The 23,253-nt window shown below is 38.0% G+C and overlaps 1 protein-coding gene across 1 annotated transcript; it reads left to right on the forward strand.

The window, feature by feature from the left end:
* The first annotated feature begins 11,289 nt into the window (after positions 1 to 11,289).
* slc6a11a (solute carrier family 6 member 11a) lies at positions 11,290 to 22,555 on the forward strand. Its single transcript, XM_036570865.1, has 14 exons — positions 11,290 to 11,458; positions 12,019 to 12,153; positions 12,945 to 13,085; positions 16,340 to 16,427; positions 16,919 to 17,051; positions 17,446 to 17,580; positions 17,882 to 17,985; positions 18,482 to 18,606; positions 19,514 to 19,626; positions 19,712 to 19,849; positions 21,363 to 21,465; positions 21,884 to 21,984; positions 22,134 to 22,304; positions 22,423 to 22,555. The coding sequence occupies exons 1-14, from the start codon at positions 11,290 to 11,292 to the stop codon at positions 22,537 to 22,539; spliced, it is 1,773 nt and encodes a 590-aa protein (XP_036426758.1). The 3' UTR covers positions 22,540 to 22,555.
* Positions 22,556 to 23,253: the final 698 nt, after the last annotated feature.

Below are 23,253 nucleotides of genomic sequence, written 5' to 3' on the forward strand. Positions count from 1 at the left end.
TTTACATTGTCTGAACTATTTAATCATGCCAATGTTTCTACTGACCCTCTGGTGGGCATTTGAATGAAGGCATACCTCTGAATGTGGGTATTTGAATGAAGTCATACCTAAAGCTCCTGCCTTTTTGCCCTACTATACCTCTTAAACATTACTCTGAACATTTTTCACATCATTCTATGACAGCGCAAAAATCACTATTTGCTTATTAGCTTTGTTGCTTGTACTCTGGCTGTACTAACTTGAGTTAGCTGTGCTCTTACACATAACTAATCACATGCAATGGCGAATAAGCTGCAGTGGAAAGTGATGATGTGTAGAAATGTATCGCTACTCGCCACATTCAAATTAGCGCAGAGAAGTAAAAAAATTCCAGATGATTTGTGAGGTAACGTGTTCTGTTATTCCTCAGGTCTTAACTTAAGAAATTATAGCACATCTGTTGGTGTTGGAGAATACTGCATTTCTGCTTTAGTGGTGTGTTTGTTTTTCTGGAGGTAATTTTGTTGTCTTGTTCAATCCCCTATGGAGCCCCGCTGGTGACATCCTGTATAAATAAAAATAATGCGTGACAACACCTTATTAACATGGGGGAATGAGATCCTAAGGAGTGGCCATGACTTATTAAGGCATGATCCTGTTATATTGTATCTTGCGCTGTAACACACATTTCACAAAATCAGCTTAATTTGTTAATGGTGCTCTATGTTACATTTTAAAGCTGTGAGTTCTTGCTCTTTCCACTAGGTGCTGTCAAAGACCACCAAATGAACAAACACCATGACACATTCTTTGGGTGTTAGACCTCCAAAGTTCAATTAAATGCACAGATATCAGTGATATTGGCATTACTTCATGCTGATAATAAAGTATTAAACGTTCAACATGATGAATATTTTAGATTTGCATTCTTTATCTACTCTATGTGCCCAAAGGTTTGTCAGAACCTGCTCTTTTCTTCTGAAATCAAGGGTGTTAATATGGAGTTTCCCCCACTTTGCTCTCTCTCTCTTCTGGGAAGGCTTTACACTAATTGTTAGAACATGGATGTTGTGATTTGATTGTATTCAGCCAGACAAGCATCAGTGTGGTCAGGAACTGAGGTTGGACGATAAGTTCTGGATCACAAATGTCACTCCAAAAGTATCACAAAGGTATTGGATGGAGCTCCATAACTCCAGAGAACACAGCTCCACTGCTCCACAGCCCAATGCTGGGGGCGCTTGACATTGGGCATGGTGACCTTAGTCTTATGTGTGTCTGCTCCATTCTGTTAGCAGTGCTTTTCTATATAGATTATACAAGCTGCGTGTGCATAATTGAATGCCTGTGTCAGCAATAGGTGCTCCTTAAAGCAGCTGGTATTTAAGCACACTTTTATGTTAGTTGTCTTGCTAGTTACTATGAGGCCTGTCAGTAACAGTAAGTGTTCTGTCACTGTGTTATACTTGCTGTGTTCCTTTGTTCTCCTTTTCATTTCCACATTTGATGTGGAAGGCTGTGCTAAAGCAATGCTTTACATCCCATGTAAATTCCACCACAGCATTAGTGCATTATTATTCATTTGTTTGCAGAATGACCAGATTTGCCTCTATTATTGTTTTTGGACAGATATCCAGCCACTAAGATTGGTATGATTTAGCTGAGTCAAGAACTAATGAAATTTAAATCAGTACTTCTAGTGCTAAACCCAAGGAAGTCTGATTTACATCTTCAGTAAACAAAAACAGAGCTCGTGTCTCAGAGACAGAAACTTACCAGCAAGTTCTGGGTCTTAAAATGTTCTGTTTTGCAGCATCAAAACACTGTTTTAGAAGATTACACAGAATTATTAAAGGGCACACACCATGGAAGCCTGAACTTTCTTTGCCTTATTGATATAAATGAGTATACTTTAGTATGTAAATGGTTAATATTTCAAAAAGTAAACCAATGGCCCATTTCAACCCCTTAAAATCCCAGGTTTATTACATACTAAGGCTGATTATTCAGTAACTACAGGGACTTCAATGTAAACTGACTGAGCTATTCTGAGGTTATAAAAGTGTGTAATAAAACTTTGGGCCTGCCGGTGGACCTTGTTTTTTGTGATGTTCTGTAAACTAAACACATTTACACAGAATATGCCTAATCAACTGTTTAGATCCACCTATTCACACTGAAGTTGTAAAGAGGGTTTCAACCCAGACTGGTTTTTGAATGAGGCACAAAACAGGGCAGCCAATCAGAAAAGAGATCATTTACATATATCAGTCTTAAAGGAACAGTCAGTTAAATTTGAGTTACAGGAACCGTGAAAATGCTGTGTAAACAAGACCTGCTTTGGTACGTTAAACCACACAAATGTCTTAAATGGAATGAATTTATTTGCATTATTAAACTCTTATGTATCATAAAATGATAATGATAATAGAGGCAAGTATTATTTGAACACTTGCTACATCTTGTTTTAGTGCAGTTTGTATAAAGTGCAATATTCAAGTCATTCAAGTGTGAAGTGCAAGTTTCAAGTTTGTTTAAAGTTATCCTGTATTGTGTTAGTTTAAGATATTACACACCTAATATAAAATACATCCATAAATGTATAGTTTGCGCACTTGTGGTATCTAGAGTTCCATGTGTTATCTGTTCTTGCAGGTTTGGAATGTTTAAGTTAGGGGGCCCCTGGTCCAAAGGTCCAAGGGAAGGCCCCATAGGGAATGGGCCCTTTCTCTTCCTCTTTCTCTTTCTCGTTCCAGATAGATAAGATCATTTTAAAAAGGACCATATGTTCTGTTTCCTTTTTCGACAACAACCACCCTATATAAGCAGTTTGGTAAACTGTTCTGGAGGGGACACTTCAGAATTGGCACAGATCCCCTCTCAGGTACTTTATAGTGCTTGAAATGATACTGTTTTACTTTGTAATAAACATCTTATACATGCAAGATGGTGTCAGCGGAGACTTCTTCATCATCTTCACATCATCGCTATTTAATAAACAACACATTCAATCTTAAATGGCTTTCTATGAATCTTGTTCTGAACAAGCCATTCTATGTGACTGAAAATCAAAGAATCTGAAGAGAAGGTTCTTTGCAAAAAGAAGTTATGGAGTTATTGGCAGTCATGCTGCTCATATGCATGTTAAATTCACGCTTTGTTAAACCTCAGCTTTGATTTTAACACCTGAAATGTGCTCACTGTCATGTCATATATAATTGCTGTTGTACAGTCCATGACTTGTTTGCATACATAACTTTATTTTATAAATAGTAAGAAATTAACGTGTTATTTGCTATCAAGTGATATTTCATAAATATGTTTCATTTAGGCCTGCTGCAGATTACAATTATTATGGAGCAAATAATGTTTCACAGCATTCTAGCTTTAGAAATGTGGTGAAGCAATGTTTGATTACTTCATGTACAGCTATTAGTAAGAATATGAAAGTAGAGTAACTTGTGAACATGCTGAAATGTTATGAGAATGGTTTGGACTTTGTTGATTATGTGGGATGCATAGACATCAGTAGCAAAGACATTTTAGCTTATTTTTTTCTCAAATAACTGTGACAAAAGCATGAAAGGAAAGAATGCAGTTAATGTAACCAGTCCAAAACATTTTACACTACAAACCTACAATAAATATGCTGAAAGCAGGATTTCTCAGAGCTACCTTTTCAGAATATAATTTTAATACTGTAAAATAGACTAAATAGTCTGATATTTAGCGAGAACAAGTTTAATCAGATGTATGCTGAATGGACTAGTCATTGTTTTTGTCCCCTGCTTTTTCATCACGTTTCATCTTGGTCATTGCAAATCATGTTTCTAACAAAGATTTTTGTCATTATTTTAATCCACAAATAACAGGCGGATATGAGGAATAAGTACAACTTGCTAAACAATTATGAGTAAATCCAAATGAGGGAAAAAATGGGTGATGTATCTTGCTAGTTCTCCTCAGGTATGGCTGCTTTTGTAGTTTTGTGTAATCATGGTCATTATGTGTATTCGTGGTGAATTTACAGAGCTTGGGAATCGACATCTCGTCATGCTGCATTATGAGATTGTTCCACCATATTGGCAGGGTATGTTTTTTTTTACATGCTACAAATACGCACACACACTATGAGAGCTTAACCTCCTGTTTTAATGTGTTTTCAAGCTTGTCCAACTTCATAGGGATGGCAAACAACACTATAATGACAAAATTAGATTTACTGGCAGCATGGATGCATATCCTATACATACAACTCCTAAACATTGAGTAATGAACTGGATATGCTAACATTATCTGCTCTTTCATTCACAGATGTTTTCCTATCTGGTGTGTTTAAGTGCCTATTCTTCAGTTGAAGCCCATGTACAGTTCAAAAAATGGATATCCCAATCAGTCACTGGCTGGTCAACTTACTGACATACTTCACTCTACTGGCAGCTACTGACAGATTGTAATCATTTACTGGTGCACTACTTTCAGCCACAGGCAGATTTGGTGCAGTTACTGGTGTATTTCACTCATTGACTGGCATATTTAACCAGAGAGGATTCAAACAATCTTGATGTAACTCACTTACTGGTATATTTATTCATTTCACTCCATTTCCACTGGTGGTACTGTTTTTAGCCTTTTAGCCTCTGTTCTAATCTTTGATCTGGTAGCCATGTTGATCCACATGCAAGTCGGCTCTGGCAATGTACACAGTAAGCCAAAATCAAGGTAAGCAGGTAGGAAATGAAGATCCATTGTTTTTCAAACCAGCCTAGGCTGACTAACCCTGCCATCAAGGCGGCTCATCCATAAGACACTGCACCATGACATCACATATTCCCATATTCCCAAGCCCTAGGTTATTTGGCTGATCTAACCATCAGAGAGACAGGTCAATGAAAACAAGACAGGAGCTACTGGTGAAAGTGATTGTGTGAATGCATTTACCTTTTAAGTGTCGATACCTCAAACCAATTCTTAAAATATGCAATAAAGGTAAAGATGGCTGTGGAACGCAGAGACCAAGAGCTGAGGTTCTCTTGCAAAATTGTGCTTGACTATGGACATGCAATACCATTCAGAGAAAAACAGTTATATGGTCCAAAACATATGTATGTAAAATTAAAAAGGACTTTAAGTTAAGGTCCTACTGATATACATGTTGTGAAAAGTCCAATAACCAAAAATATTGGTCAATTCTGTAGTTAAACAGTGCTTTACCAGTATGATTAGTCAGTTATCAACTGGATATGAAATGGCCTGAAGAGCTTTGTAACTAAACTGCAGGAATGCTTGGGAAAATGTACTGGTCTGAGCACTCTCAAAGTGACTGTTCTCTATTTGTGTTGTGGAGGTGCTCTTTTTGTTTTCCTGACTGAATCAGTTAATATTTATTTATTGACTGTCTTAGCAATCTAGATAGCCAATGAGTCTAGACTACGCACTCTAGATCCACTAGGCTCAAGCAAACATAAGGGACATGATGTTGTTTTTGACCATGGATCTTCTCCTGCAGAACACTTTTTTCAGAGCTTACATCTCAAAATGCATAGCCGTGCCCCTCTTAGTGGTTTAAAACCCCGTGTGGTACAAATAATCAAGCAGCTCTTGTAAACTGAGCTGGTAGTGTCTTGGCAAGATTTACCCAACAAAAGCACTCCCCCAACACAAGGGCTGCAGGCTCTTGTAAAAGTTAAAAGTGTGCCGGTAAAGTACTCCCCTAACACAACAGATGAGCTGTCCTCTCTCCCTCAGCCATCTTTAATGCTTCCTTTATTGATTAAACTCTTCCTTCCAAATACACCAGCCAGGATTCTGATTGGTCAGAGGTCCTCATCACATGACTGATTGCAAAAGCAGGTACACCTGTGAAGGGAGCGACAAGGGACACATTCAATCTCAAAACGTTGTGTACCGTTTTGCTGCGGTTTCTGGGTTGAGCAAATTTGTCTTGTCAAAATGGAGCGCAACAGGCTTTGAGATACACTTTCTCTCATTGATGGGTGTGTTAGAAGTGTTAACCAATCAGCAGCAACGTGTATATAAACCCTGCCGTATTAAAAAGGCAGTGCACACAGTGGATTCTAATAAAGTCCTTAAACACGTATGTAAACCCATTTCATCAGAACTGTTAAAAATTGAGAAGTCTGCTCAACTTAAAATGATATAGTAACTGATTACATGGCTTTTCTTGAGCTGAGTTCACCCAACTCAAAATTCTTAGTTGAGTCAAAAATCTCCGAGCTACTGTTTCTAGGTCTGCATCTCAGTTAGACAAACAAAATGTGAGGATGATGAATTGGTGTTTTTTTTAACTCAACCTCCCCACTAGTTGGCACTCCTTTCACCACGTCTCATCTGGCACATTTTCATTCATCTCCTGAGGTTGAGATGAATTATTAGACAGTTGCACCACATGACATGGCCAGTCATTAAAGTTAAAACAACACATATTTTCTCCAGTGTATTAAACATCTGTACACTCAAAATCTGAGTTACTTGATCTGTTCATGAGTGGTGCAGTGGACTAAGCCATCACTCCAACAGGATGTTGGCATAGCCCCAGCAATGCCATCCATAAGTATGTACCCAAGAGGAAAAATGTCTAGCAGGATTGTGTGATGGAGAGAGTCCTGGCTAGTGGGGATGTCGAGTATAAAAAAGCTTATTTTATTTGCCAAACTGAGATACAGAACTAAAAATTTAAGAGAACTTTTGACTCAACCAAGACGTTTGAGTTGTGTGAACTCTTGTATCCTCAAGTTGAGTCAACTCAAGAAAAGCCATGTAATCAGTTACTATATCATTTTGAGTTGAGCTGACCTCTCATTCTTAACAGTGAGGGTCTAAAAATGCTTTGGAAAGAATGCCATGAATTGCCTTTGGAAAACAGCAGAGTGTTCAATGCACCACCATTTCCGTTTACATAAATGTTTTTCTATGTTTTGTCAGGGCTGAACGCAGCCAGGGAGAAAGACAAACACAAAATACCAAAATATGTGCTGACACGTAACAGTGACCACTCTTTCACTTTAACTAGTTTATGGTGATATTCTATAATATACATTGGACCACTTAATGTAAAGCAGGGGCTCTCAAACTGAGGGTCGGGACCCCCATGGGAGAGGCATGACAGAAGGGGGCTAAGGCGGAATTTGTATCTCTAATTAGTAAATTGTTAGCTGTTAGTAATCTTGTTATTTCATTAAATCTGCAAAATCTGGCCACATTTAAAAACATGGAACTTGATGAAATACATACATGTTATTGAATGCTATTAAAATGAAATACAACCAATGCTGCCATACTGCACTCACTTAACAGGTTTTCTGTCATGTCATAGAACAGGGCCATGTCTGTATGTGCAGGTCAGGAATAGCTAGCAAAATGGACAGGGTTCAGGTAAGATATGGTCCTCGTTTGTTAAGTGAAAGTAAAGACTGGTGGTGGAGAGCGAGAGTACCACAGTGGCACTTACTATTCACAAAGGGGGCCTTAGATTGAAAACATAAAACGGCTGCTGAAAAGCATGTTTTTTTGAGCCAGTACCAATACACAGATGTCTTTTATTTGTGTAACGTGTTTAAAATTATATTTATTTTTTACTTATCTTTGTATCTATTTCTATTTGCATGTAAATTTCTTATTTTGAATCATTATGGCACGAGATAACACCTCATTCTTACTGGAAAGTTCAGAAAAGCATCAGTCAGCACAGAGAGAGTGAATTGGAGCAGTTTATAGGACATTGATTTCAGAAGTTTACTACTGTTATGAACTTCTGAGGGTTGAAATTCAGTCCAGGAATGGTCTTAACTAAAAGACTTGAGGTAAGTTAGAATTTGCTAAAGAGGTGTTTTGCTGTGTCAGAGTTATTTGTGAAAGAGGTGTTTAATGCTGAGAGCTTTTTCACTTTGTTGGTCATTGTAGGTGGACTGTCAAAACATCTCTACTGTTCACTGTATATGTAAGCTTGTAGATGCCATAGGCCATTCAGAGAGGAAAAATAGGATGGACTGACATAGAGAGAGTAATTATGCTGTCACCATGTTGGCTTATCAGATATCTAATCAGGTGTGAAAATTGTTTGGTAAGGAGAACTTTGTAAGTTATAAAACAGAACTCTCATGGGAATTTATTTGACAGTTTATTTACTGCTCAGTAGATAATGTAGAAATGATCCCACTTTATCCTGAAAATATCACATATATTTCTCTTGGCAGTGTTTGTGCACAGGGCCGTTTCCTCTTTTAATAGACTTAAGCATACACTTAAGACCCCAAGGCCGCCTGTTTTCTCTGCCAAATATGAGCCAGTTGATGGTTACATAAATTAGATTACAAAACCTCTAAGATGACACTATTAGTGTAGCTGTAGAATAGAAGCGTAGGCTGTTCAAAATATACAGTTTACATGTAATTGCTGCAAAGTTTAGACAGCAAAGTAGAAAAGCTTCAGCATAAAACAACTACTTGAGTTGCAACACAAGGATGAGACAGCAAAAAGTACTAAAGTGAAACGTAAAATCTTGTCAGTACTGTGTTAGATTTAGTGGGCAACAGAAAAATGGTTTGCAGTAATTTTGCTGGAATTATGTATGCTGGGGGAAATGCTCCTTTAAAAGGCAGCAGCGTGGTTACGCGTGGTCGGAATTGTTACTGCTGGAGGTTTTTTAACACCTCAGTGTCACTGCCGGACTGAGAATAGCCTGGAGAGTATTTATTTATTTGTTTGTTTTTTGTTATATCATTTTATTCATCTATTATAACCTTTGCATGAACACTTGATGATTGTCTCTTGTTGTTGCTTGTTTTGCTTCATGGCATTTTTTGCTACAACATGCCAGTTGTAAACATTTTATTTAGTCCCATAAAAATAACGCTTATATCGAGACAAGATCAGAGCAGCATGAATTGTTTAAGTATGCGTTTGTATACAATATTTTCCAATAAGTTTTTTTTTCTTGCTTTGCCTGATTTTGAAACTTTTCCAAAATACATAGGCAAGCCCTCCATAACTCCAAGTGCCCCAGGACATCTCTGTTTTTGATTATAGATCACAGACGGTTGTAAGTCAAAGGCAATTTCCGGGTAGCTTAACCTCACCATTTGGAGAACAGAATGTGTAGCACAAGCCAAGACACTATCTTCAGATTTTGAGATAAAATTCCACTTTAATACTATTGACAGTAAATTTGAACACAACACTCATATGTCCAACTTCTTCTCTTCCTCTAATGATATTAACCTTTCTTACATTTTGTCCATTTGCCAGGAATGAATAAAGAGAAAATATCTTAATATCTAAATGCGTGCAGAGAAAGCAAGCCCACATTTACCCCCTTTAACTGCAGAGACTTCCTTTCTTTACAACAGTAGCCAAACTCCTTCTCTTTTTCATGGCAGTCATATCCAGTCAAGTTCTCTGTACACTATGTAATCTAATGTTTGAAGTATCAGGTTAAGTGTAGCTAGGTTGTTGGTATGGTTCCCCCAGTGGTTGCTAGGGTGTTGCTAGGTGGTTGTTTTGGTACCTCAGGTGGTTGCTATGGTATTCCAGGTGGTTGCTAGGATGTTGCTGGGTTGTTGCAACTATATGCCAGGTGGTTGCCTGGGGGTTGCTAGGACATTGCTATGGTATTCCTGCTGGTTCCTAGGGTGTTGCTAGATGGTTGCTGTGGTATCCCAGGTGGTTGCAAGGTGGTTGCTATGACATCTCACATGGTTTCTAACAGACTTGTAGCATCGTGATTTAAACTGGGTGCACAAACCTTTACCCCCCATTCAATCCTATAGGGAAAAAATTAACAATGATTAAATGAAAGCTGTGCATCTGTTTAAAAAGCTGTATACAAGCACACTGTTTCCATTCAGAATGAACATTCCAGAGTTGGAAAAGTGTTGATATCTCAAAAACTGCAATGAGACAGTGGACAAAAATCAGGCAGAAAGATAATAGGAAGAATCTAAACTGGATAGCAATAGTGTTGTGCAATGTTTTTCAATGTGCCATCACTAGTAAACTCAGATCAGTGGCACTGATAATACATCACTCTATTTCAGTCAGATTTTTTCTTCTACTGTACCCTGTGCCCTCAGAGCAGCAGCTCTCAGCACTGCAAAAACAGAGCTCAGTAGACTAAACTAACACGAACGATTAGAAAAACTCCCTCATTCCTCTCTCACAAAGCAGCCTGTGCTGCGTTCAACAGTACTGTCTCAGTCTTCCTCAGCTATCCTGTATACTGTAGTATTGAGTGTCATTCTCATGACAGATATTGACTTGGTCCTAAACCTTCACTGTCATATCAGAACCATTTTAATGTGCTTATTTTATTTTGCATTATTTCAAAGCACCAGCTGCTGTTTCCATTGTGTAAACATTTTGTGATGAATTGATCAATAGTAATGCTCCAAAATGACTTTTGGGGTAACAAGTTGACATGCAAAGGTAGAAATTATTCAGGAAAAAAGATTGGTATGTAACAACGAACACTAAATATGAATAGTTGATTATAACAACTACATAATAATAACTTCAATAACTATAATAACAACTACATATAACATTTTTCATACTTACAGTTGTACGCAAAAGTTTGGGCACCCCTGGTCAAATGACACAGTTTGTTGATTTTCTATTCGAAAATAAGTTAACAGTCCTCTACAGAGAGCACACTACTGCACATTTTGATGCAGGCTGTTCATTTGCTAAATTTAACATACTTGAAATTTTATATTTATGTTCTGTTCCAAACATTACGCCCAGCAAATTGTGCATTAAAATTTCCAGAAAAATGTCATGTTTAAGTTTATCCCCTTATTTTCATGTGTTATTTATTTACTGAACATGTTTATTTGTAAACTTATTTGCACATAGAAGATCAACAACAAGGTAATTTCACCAGGGCTCTTCAAATTTTTGCATGGAAGTCCCTGTAGGTACCAAATCAGAAGCCTTAGTATGGAATAAGCCTGGAATTTAAGGGTTTTAACTGGTTTTATACATAGGTTTGAGGTGACTAACAAACTACACTCCTAAAAGCACAGGAGCTCCTGATCACATGACATGGCGCTACAGCATGGCTCAGCACTGCCCTCTCATGTGTCAGACCTGTTGTTCTAAAGTTGTAAGACATCTTCTCTGACCAGAAGCTCCAAAATTCTGTTTAATTTCCAGCTTCTCTGCTTCCTTCTTCAGTTCAAACCGTGGCAGCTGGGCTGCACCCCTCCTGCCCTGATAAAAGCTGTTGCAGGCAATCATGCTTTCACACTTCAGCCGTCCTCCAGTGTGTGAACTTACTCAGGCTTTGTGAGCATGACAGGATCGTCCAGCAGGCAAATGAGGATCCAGCGGACCGCTCCGATCCCTCAGGAGCGAGGAGCATGGGCCAGCAAGCTGGAGTTCATTCTGACCGTAGCAGGGGCTATTGTAGGACTAGGAAATGTGTGGAGGTTTCCATATCTCTGCTACAAAAACGGAGGAGGTGAGAGACGCCAGTTGCTCAGTTTGTTTCAACTTCACATTTGGTTGGACATTTTATGAGAAAACTGCTAATTAGAATTCAGCATTTTAACTAAAGAATTATGTAACTTGGTTGCCTTAAAATTTTGGGTTCACTGAACTTCTAATTGTAAGTTAACAAAATAATAATCCGTGTTTTACATTTTGATAACTTATTTGAAGTTCAGTAAACTCAAAACTTTAAAGCAACTAGATTACTTACTTTTTTAAGTTAAAACAATGATTTTTTTACGGTGCGGTACTGTGTACCTTCTTTATAAAATGCAGAAAATGGGGAAATCTGTCCAAAATAAACATACATGTAATCTCTGTATATTCTGTTTTATTTTGAAATCTATTGCTGCATGATTTTTGTTACATTTACTATAAATGTTCTGGATCCACCATGAAAGTAATGAAAATACCACATGCATATACGTGATTTTATATATATATATATATATATATATATATATACATATATTATTTATCAATGTCACGGAAATCGGTTGTAAAATATTAATTTTGTATTGTAATCTTCAGGTGCGTTTTTCATCCCATACGTGCTGTACCTGGTGACGTGTGGGATTCCTCTTTTTATACTGGAGATATCTCTGGGTCAGTACACTAGTCAGGGAGGAATCACCTGCTGGACAAAGATCTGTCCTCTGTTTGAAGGTGAGTAAAACTGCACAGGTTGTCCTCTAATCGTTTACCTAATGAATTACTAAAAGACCTTGTTTTATGTGGACAGAACAGCAGTGTCACAGACACAAAAAAACACACAAGAATGAGCTATTACATTCCTAGTATCTATTCAATTGCTATGTGACCGCATGCCTAAACATGGTGGCTAAGCCTGTTACAGCAGCTCTTGCTCACCGTGAGCTTTTTTTCTCTTATTTTTCCTTTCTTTTATAGTACTTTCTAAACCTGAGTACTTTTCACACTGTCTGTACACCATGGACATTAAACTTGTGATTCACTGTGCAATACTCACTACAATACATACATTTCTACATTTTTAAATTTAAATTTAATACTTTGTATATTTTTCTTGTAATCTTTGTACATATACATATATATCTTTATACTTTTATTGTTTATTCTATTTTATATATTGTTTGTATATTTCCTGCTGCTCTGTCTTCTGTGCTGCTGTAACACCGACAAATTTCCATGTTGTGGGATTAATAAAGGATTATCTAATCTAATCTAATCTATTATAATCTAATGAAAACGAAATAAACAAAGAGCAATAAGGAAACTAATGTAGAGTGGGATATTATCACTTTTAAAACACTTTTAAAATATCGCTTAAGTTTCAGCTTTTCATGTTTACAGTGTCCCATTGCTACACAGACACAAAAAACCTTGTTCTATTACTTGCATTGTATACACCACTATGTCCAGTTGTTTGGTTAATGAACTCACAGATACTGTAATATTGCCTGTTTTGTTTTTCACAGGATTGGGATACGCCAGTCAGGTGATCATTGTGTACGGCAGCATCACCTACATTGTGATCATAGTGTGGGCCTTTCTTTACCTTCTGTCAGCCTTCAGTTTGGAGCTACCCTGGGCCAGCTGTAAAAATGCATGGAATACAGGTACAGCAAATTCATTTACCATATAAAATCAGCTTAAAGAGCCCATATCACAGAAAATTTTCCTGACTTTTTAAAATAAGAGTATGTAAGCACTGTTAAAGTTTTAAACTGTACCATTCGCTCTCCAGTCCATACAGCCCATACATGGAAACTTGAATCACTGTTTTTGTGATATCATGAAAACCAACACATTTAAATATATCTTCCTATCCAGCCTACAACTGTTTAGCTCCACCCATTCACGCTGAAGTTATAAGGGACATTTTAGCCCAGATTGCTTTCTGAATAAAATACAGTGCATGGCAGCCAATCAAAACAGAGCTCATTTACATATGCCAGTCTTAAAGGCACAGTAACAAAAGCAGCTTAATTAATTCTACTGGAAATAGAGAGGCTGGAAAATGGTAGGATAAAAGTGAATTATTAGTGTTTTTGGTACATAAATCCACAGAAATATCATAAGTGTACCTTGGGGGGTGGGTGGGAGGAATAGAAGACAAGGAATATGTAGGATATAGGTCCTTTAAAGGTGCATGTTTCAATAACTCAAGCACTTGTCTCAGATTATTCTTTTTTTATTACACATTGGAGCATACTGTTATTCACACTAGGAATCTACAGGAAGATTGTGTCCATGTTTAGTAAAACTGTCAGTTTGATGAAGAACAATATTGCTTGAAATGGAACATGGGTGAAAATAAAACCAATTTAATATTGGGAGAAACAGTACACACATTTGTTTGCTGTTTTTCTTTTGCTGTATTGGTTAAGCACTTGTATTATGTAATTTCTTTCTTGTTTGTGTAAATTTCCAGAGCCTTACAAAGTTAAAATGGAAATGAATGGACCAGGGCTTTACACATGAGTGTGGAATTAAAGATCGTTGCTATATGGGCAGAGCATCACCAGAATCTGTTAATACATATGCATAATAGAAAAGATGTTCTCGCTTTTAAAGAATATGCAATAGGGGTAGGAATCTCTAGGCACCTCACGATTCGATTCGATTACGATTCAGAGGGCTGCGATGCGATTATAAAACGATTATCGATGCATCTCAATGCATCTTTTTTTTTATATATAGCATTTATATTTTCTCACTGTGTGAGCTCAAGTTTCGAGTTCAAGTTTCAAGTTTATTTGTCATTTGCTCAACATGTCAGGACATTTATGCATTGAAATGCTTGTGGTGAGGCTCAGGTAATCACTCTACAGAAAATAAATAAGTAAAAATAGAAATACAAGGAAAACCAACTGAAATACATTAAATATACACAAAATATACACAGAATATAGAGACAATATACATTTTAAAGTGACTAAGCGACTGTATTACTGTTACTTAAAGTGACTTGGTACTTTTAAAGCAAAGTATTTGTAATGATCCATAATGAATTTACTTCCAATATCTTTTATTAATAAAACAAATGGAAGTGATGTGGCAAGTGAACTAGAAGGCTCTCCTTCACTGCTCTTGTTTGGACCACGAGAAGCTGCTGCTGCTCATCTGCGATAAAACGCGCAGTTACGGTGAAATAAGATCCAGTGGTGATGGATGTCCACGCAGCACATGTTACAGCTATTCTACCCGTTTTATTTAGTGATTTTATAACTTCGGTTTTGGTCTCGTTGTAGAGAGGGAGGGGATCGCTGTGTCAGTAAAGTATCTTTGAGACGGGACGTGTGAAACATAGCGCGAAAGCCCTGTTTCACAACGACTGAGAACCGGCGTACAGACTGCAGGTCACAAAGCAGCGATGCGTTATTCGCATTTATAAGCAGCGCAGTTGGTTTCCTGGTACGTTAAATCTGCAACGAGAGACTGTCAAACACTAAAAAGGGGCGAAGCTGAAGTCGCTTCTCTTTCGAATTCTCCCGTTCCACCTTAAATGGTGCCGCATTTACATTCGGCGCCTCCGTCAGAATTTAAGGTGGAACGGGAAAATTCGAACAAGAAGCTGGAGAATAAGAAGCGACTTCAGCCTCGTAAAACAGTCGAACGATGAGAGACATTTAACTGATCTACTTCTGAGGAAAAGTTTTCTGGCGGAGATGGGAGGAAAGCGGCTATAGCTGAGCTAAAGCTTAAAGCAGAGCGAAGTAAATCTGCGTTTTCGTTTATATTGTTTAGCCTATACTAGGACATTAACACATACTGAGACATACTGAACATTAAATGTTGTGGCTCCCAAGGTGGTTTGAATTTGTTGAAAGGACAAAATGGCTCTTCTTATCATTTGTGCTGTGACTCCTGATCTAACCTGGCTTTAAAGCAGAGGGAGCCGGTCGGATTTCTCACTCATCCAGTAGTGTTTTTGTTATGTGCCGCCACAGACTGTCCGGGCGCTGCACTTCTGCACTTCCGCACTTCCGAGTTCCGCCTTTTGTGTTCCGTCAACATTACGTTGTAAATTAAATATTTAGAAAATTTATTTTTGACATTTGTGAATCGATTCAGAATCGTTCACGTCCGCATCGCTATGCATCTTAGAATCGATTTTTCCCGCACCCCTAATATGCAAGTTTTAAACATGAGCCCCTTAAACATGAACGTGTCTAAAATTGTTTTAGCGTCCTCAGGTGAGGTCACTGTGGACAAAACATGTTATCAAATCAAAAAAAGGGAATAAATACCTTTTATGCAAATCTTTGTTCTTACTAGACCAAAGGGCATCAAGAAAACCACCTGTTGTTTGACAGGAACAAGGGGGTCGCAAAAAAAGCCATTTTATTTCCTGCGCAGTCAGTGAACCTACAAGTGTCATCTGAGTTTTTATGTAATGTTGATAATGGTTATAAAAAGTCTACATGTAAACCTGCAAAAAAAAATGGCTTTTTTTTTTTGGTCTTTGGGTACTATTTTGCCTTCTAATGCTCTACTTGTAGTGCTCACCCAAAATGTTTTAGGCCAAAACTTTATTTCAGACTTGTTTGAAAAACTATTTCTCAGGCACCAGGCAGCATATTTGTAACCAGTTAATGTAATAACATTCTGCGAAGTAGATTGTTGAGGTGTTAAGCTTTTGAGATGTCTGGTTCCCACCAAGCTCCACTGTGAATAATTCTGACTCTGTACATTTCTCTAGAATCAAACTACTTTTAATTATGCAGAGACTGTAAAATATCAGTGAAATTCCCCTCTAACACCTTTTCTCTCTCTCTTTCTCTCTCTCTCTCTCTCTCTCTCTCTCTCTCTCTCTCTCTCTCTCTCTCTTTCTCTCACTGTATGTGTGTATGTTCCTTATGTACTTTAGATGCTTGCACAGTCTATGATGGGAAGAATTCTAGTCTGAACTGGACATCTCCTCTCAATGCCTCCTCATCTGTAATGGAGTTCTGGCGGTGAGCTAAAACTAACATAAATTCTCAGACTGGGACAGTATAGCTGTACAGTGAACTCAGAAACTTAACTTACTTCTGCTGAACTTTCTGAGAGACATAGAATATGAGCATTGAAAACCAGAAAAAGAATCCACAGCAATGTTTGGTATAAGAAATGCACTGTATAAATGGAACAAATAAATAAATAAGTAAATTAATCATTCATAAATAAAATAAATGTATTTAGCAGTGCAGCTAATGATATTCATAAAAGCTTACATGTAAATACATAAATACAAATGAATTTGAACTAAAACTGACATTAGAGGTCTTTTTTATGCTTTTACTGTTCTTGACATACATGTATACATTCCTTCAGTGTCTTTACCACTCTCTGTCTCTATCTCTCTCTCTCTCTCTCTCTCTCTCTCTCTCTCTCTCTCTCTCTCTCTCTTTCTCTCGGTCTCTGTCTCTCTCTCTCTCTGTCTCTGTCTCTGTCTCTCTCTCTCTAGTCGCAGAGTGTTGCACCTCTCCACCGGGATGGAGAGCCTGGGTGGGGTAAGGTGGGATTTGGCCCTGATTCTCCTACTTGTCTGGATTATTGTCTACTTCTGCATCTGGAAAGGAGTGAAGTCCACTGGCAAGGTACAAAAAAATACATATCATTGCTGTTCATGTATCTCCATTTTTGTCTATTTTTTGTTTTCTACATCATTTCAACATACCAGTTGTCCTTTATGTTGTGCAAAAATTTCATGATGCATGGACCAATAGAAATGCTCTAAAATCACTTGGAGCAAAATCTTTTTAAATTAACTTACATTGAAAGGTAAGAGAGTTTTTGCCTTCTCCTGTAAAGTTACTATTTTGGAAATACTTGTTTTTCATTGGACTGCGATGATATGGAGGTTTTCACTGTTTTCTGCTCTCAGAATGGTCCAAGACAAACAAGCTAATAGAAATTTTTTCTTATTTTAAGATGCTGGGACAAACATAAAATGGCATCCAGCAATAATCTGTGTGGTTATCGTAAATGCAGGCTGCCTACTTCACAGCAACTTTTCCATACGTGACGCTTTTGGTCCTGCTGCTGCGAGGAGTGACACTACCTGGTGCAGCTGATGGCATTCACTACTATATGTACCCCAATGTTTCACGACTAGCTGATCCACAGGTAAAGATCACAGGGTGTCTTTACAAACTGGGTTTACTTATTTGAAAACTCAAGAGACGAATTCAGCACAATAGCAGCTATCCTTCTATTTATACAGTAGATGAAAATGTGTATTTGGAAGGCGAAAATGGTTGCAGGTAACATTATCATGCTCACAGAGTCTAAAAGAGAAAATGTTAATTTGAACGAGGGGTTGGTTATGAAAGTAGCTCAAAATGTCACTGTTGAACATACATCCATCATGCTGGATTTCTGTACATGATATATGTCTACAATCTGTTTATTTCTCTCCTGTTGGAAGGTTTGGATGGATGCTGGTACTCAGATCTTCTACTCTTATGCCATATGTTTGGGCTATCTCTCCTCTCTTGGCAGTTATAACAATTATTACAATAACTGCTATAGGTGAGTGCACATAGCGTTGAAGAAAGGCCTCATACAGACATAACTACCAGACTGTTCGACAGAATTATTTGAATAGTGTAAGCTTAAGCAAAATTGTAAGGCAGTCCTGAATAGAATGCATATCACAAGCAGCAGGTTGTAAGTGTTGGAAAATATATGCAATGCAAATAAAAAAAACATATGCAACAGCAAAAATGTTAACTAAAAGGAAGAGATGTTTGTAACCATTTTGTATAATGAATGAATTAATGAAAACAATATAAAGGTCCTTGTGAAATGCACATTACTTTGCTGCCTTGACAAAATAGTTATTGCACTTAGTTCCCCAATTACATACTGTATGTTTGTAAGTACTGATATGATGATATGAGCCAAAAGCTTACACTTTTACCTGAGATTTCAAAGAAGCTATAAAGCTTGTTGAAGCCATTCTTTTGTAGTTGTTTCAGAAACCGAATGCAGGTGTTGTAAATAAGCATGTGTATTATTCTTGCAGAGATTCCTTCTATTTGTGCCTGTTGAACAGTGGGACCAGTTTTTTGTCTGGTTTTGCCATCTTCTCTGTGCTGGGTCACATGGCGAAGGAGCAGGGGGTGGATATCTCTCTAGTGGCAGAGTCTGGTAAGCCTGCCATCACCTAATAGACAATTTATAGTCATATTTTGATATGAATTTGGAGCCCTCTCCCCACTGTTCCAGCTCTAATGTATTACTGCAACTTCCCAATCTTTGTTTCCACCAATTTTATGCACAAACATCAAGTAAAACCTCCACTAGAAGCCAGGATGTTATGGCACATTCAGATAAAAACACTCCTTTTATTTCCCTCCCAAAGATGTATTAGTCATTTCAATACCGTTTTAACCACGGCCTCATCCACTTGGCCTGGAGTTTTTTCCTCAGGGGAATCCCCAGTGCCATCTTAAGGGCCGTTCCATTATTTTATTGGCTTTATACATGAAATTTATTAGATGAGCCCTCGGAGGGGCAAGGGATCGAGTTAGCATAGCTACACGCCAAATAACAACAACAAAAAGAAAGACAACATAGGTGTGACGCAATCCAAGTGGCCAAGGGCAGTTAAAAATAATATAGAAACAGGGCTTTAGTCTAGCATAACCAATGGCAAACTAGTTGCCATTTCCATGGACTACAGTTGAAAAGGAGCCAAATTGGCTAAGCTGGCACATTTATAGAAATGTTTATTAATGTCCATTGTCCCTTTAAATCTAAATTGAATAAACTAAACTAAAACCAGCTGTGCAAATAAGCATGACCCCTTAATTCATAAGCCATCTCACCCTATGGAAATAAGTAAAATAATTGATCATTTCAAATATTTAAAACTAAATGTAATTGTTAAAGGATCTATTTTAAGTGAAAGAGTGAGGAAAGTAATCCCCAGACTGTAGCTTTATGTCAGGTTCAAATTAAACAGATGATCTGTACATAGCTCACTGTAGAAGCATATTGACTAGCAGGTACGGGTGTTGTTGGTTATTGTCCCTCCTCTATTGCCTATTTGTAGGTCCTGGGCTGGTGTTTATAGTGTACCCACAGGCGGTTACTCTTCTGCCGTGGTCTCAGTTCTGGGCTGTGTGCTTCTTCACTATGATCATCCTCCTCGGCTTGGACAGCCAGGTTAGAGTGAACAGTCTAACGCCGTTCTGTTTTTCTTACCCTTCCCTGTTTCCATGTTGACTGCCCTCTTTCTTGTGTCCTTTAGTTCGTGGGGCTGGAGAGCATCATGACATCAGTGACGGATGTGTTTCCCAGCGTGCTGAGACGTGGCTACCGCAGAGAGCTGCTGCTGTTAGCCCTCTGCCTCTTCTGCTACCTCATGGGACTGTTTATGATCACAGAGGTCAGAATCTTTCAGGTTTAGTTCGGTTTACATTTAATTCACATTCAGCATAAGGAAATAATTCTAACTGATCCTAGTGAGTCTTGTACAGGGCCCAGTTTCCCAAACACATTTTAGCATAGATCACCTTAACTGCTAGAGAGAGTGTTCAATATGATTTAAGAACCATCTTTGTGCTAAGATGTTTTAGGGAAACCCAGCCCAGAGCAGTTCAAATGTTTTAAATGTTATATTTGGAACATGAACCACATTAATTCAAATGACGTGGTTCAAGACCAGTTTCTCTAAAGTCAGGACAGATGTACATTATTGTATTCCATATACATTCAGCAGCCACTTTATTAGGAACACACCTTTCTAATACTGCTTGGGCCTCCCCTTCATGGATTCAACAAGGTTCTAGAAACATTCCTTAGAGATTCTGGTCCATGTCGACAAGATCACATCACAAATTGCTGCAGATTTGTCAGCTAAACATTCATGCTGTGAATTTCCTGTTCCTCCACATCCTAAAGGTGCTGTACTGCATGCAGATCTTGTTAATTTGGGAGGCCACTGAAGTACATTTTCATTGTCATGGAACCAAACTTTTACTTTGTGACAAGGTGCAATATCATGCTAGAAGTAGCACTGAGAAGTTGGTAAATTATGTTCATAAATGGATGCACATATTCAGCAACAATACTCTGGAAGGCTGTGGCACTCAATTAATGTTTGATTGGTATTAGAATGTTCAATGTGGGCTGAGAAAATATTCCCCACATCATTACACCACCAGCAGCATGTTGTTCTGTTGACACAAGGCAGGTTGGGTCCATAGATTCATGCATTTTTACGCCAAATTCTGACCACACTATCTGCATGTCTCAGCAGAAATTCACATTAGAATAGACCAGGAAAAGTCTGTTCTTGACTGTCAGGAGCAACCTGATGTGGTCGTCTGCTGTTGTACCCCATCCGCATCAAGGTGCGACATGTTGAGAGATGCTTTTCTGATTACTATTGTTAGAAAGAGTTGCTGTAGCCTTTCTTGGAAATCAAACAAGTCTAGCCATTCTCCTATGACCTCTATCATCAACAAGGTTTTACTACCCACAGATCTGCTGCTTGCTGGATGTTTTTTCACACCATTTTGTGTAAATTCTGTTGTGCATAAAAATCACAGGAGATCAGCACTTTCTGAAATACTCAAACCATCCCATCTGTCACCAACAAACAAGCTGCAGTCAACATCATTAGATCACATTCCCCTCCCTTCCCCATTCTGAAGTTTAATGTGAACATAAACTGACACTTGACCTATTTCTGCATGATTTTATGCATTATGCTGCTGCCACATGGTTGGCTGAATGGGTAATTGTTTCTAATAAAGTGGCCATATTCAGAAGTGAGTGTATTGCAGATATTTCTAATGTTTTATGTTTTTATTTGCTATGTTCTGATGTTTTAATCTCTGCAGCTGCTGTTTATGTCCATGAAATGATTATATATAGATGCCTATCTGTCACTGCAGGGTGGTCTTTATATCATCCAGCTGTTTGATCATTACGTATGCAGCGGTGCCACTCTGCTGTTCTTAGCAATTTGCCAGTCTGTGGCTATGGGATGGGTTTATGGTAAGCACACAACCACAGATCCATTCCACATCTCAGAATTTACAGTGGCTTGTAAAACTTTAACAGTAAACAATTAGCATCCTGTAGAGTGCCTAAATCAACATATTATTACTGTTTGTTGGTTTTTATTTCTTTTACATAATTTGAAAACATAAGGTGTCTTTTAGGTTGTATGAAAAATTTCTGGATGAATAGATCAACAAAAATAGTATAGAATGACCAGGATTAAAATCTCTTTGCACTGACTTTTATTAAAAGTTAAGAGCGACACATTTAATTATATTTGGCACATACAATTTTAAAAACATCACATATATCACACATATGGCTCTTCTATTTTTAATTTGCACTAATTAGAAGGAGTGCCTGGATACTGTGGACAATACAAGTGCTTAAAACAGATCTGTCTCTTGCCCAGGCGCTGAACGCTTCTATGAGAATATTCAGGATATGATTGGCTATAGGCCTTGGCCTATGGTAAAATATTGCTGGCTCTATGTCACTCCCTCCATCTGTTTGGTAAGTAGGTCCTCAGTCCACTATCATTCAAATGGTTTGAATTTCGCTCCTGTTTAAAGTAAATTACTGTAGCTACTGCAAAATCGTAAGTGCATGAGTCCACTGCTTGTACTGTTACTGAACCTATGTCATAATGTTGTTTCCTACAGGGAACTTTTATCTTCTTCCTGATTAGATATAGTCCTCTGAGGTTCAACAACATATATGTTTATCCATGGTGGGCATATGGCCTTGGCTGGTTCCTGGCTTCATCCTCACTCTCCCTTATTCCAATCACCATGATCTACAAGCTTTACAAGGGCAAAGGGACAATTCGGGAAGTAAGCAAAAAAAATCTTTACCAATGATCGCAATCTAATTTCAGTAGAAGATGTCTAAATTGTCTTTTTAAAAACAGATATGAGGTCACATGTTAATAATGTCATGTGTGTATCCTAGCGTCTCCAGGTCGCCTGTAACCCAGCAGATGATCTGCCTCAGTCACAGAGAAACCCAGCTGGACACTGCCCTCTACCAAACTTCACAGAGGGAGAAAAGAGTTCAAATAACCTGTAGTCCTCCATCCATCATCATACAGTACATCTTTGCCGTAGCTTTACATTTCCACCCAAGTGTTTGAGGTTAATTTCAAAAGTGATATTTTAAAAGTGTGGATGGTTTTTTAAATACGTACAGGTTCTCTCAATAATGTCTTACAAAATAAGAATAAAAGAACACAAGAAGAACACCAAGAATTTTATTTGTATACAGAGCTGAAAGTATACATTTTTATACAAAACATTTATACAAATACTATATAGATGTGTATTGCATAGCTTTTTATGTAAAATGTATGTAGGTGCTGGTACCGTACATACACTTACTGAGCACTTTAATAGGTACACCGTCCTTGTATGTACAATCGGTGTCCATTTTATCAGCTCCACTTACCATATAGGAGCACTTTGTAGTTACAGACTACAATTACAGACTGTAGTCCATCTGTTTCTGTGCATGCTTATTAGTCCCCCTTTGTCTTATTCTTTAATGATCAGGACCCCCACAGGACCACCACAGAGCAAGTATTATTTGGATTCTGGATCATTCTCAGCACTGCAGAAACACTGATGTGGTGGTGTGTAGTGTGCGTTGCGCTGGTAAGAGTGGATCAGATACAGCAGTGCTGCTGGTGTATTTAAACACTGTGTCCACTCACTGTCCATTCTATTAGACACTCCTACCTTGTTGGGCCACCTTGTAGATGTAAAGTCAGAGACATTAGCTCATTGT

This window comes from Colossoma macropomum, unplaced genomic scaffold (genome assembly GCF_904425465.1).
Source record: "Colossoma macropomum unplaced genomic scaffold, Colossoma_macropomum, whole genome shotgun sequence".
NCBI classification, from domain to species: domain Eukaryota; kingdom Metazoa; phylum Chordata; class Actinopteri; order Characiformes; family Serrasalmidae; genus Colossoma; species Colossoma macropomum.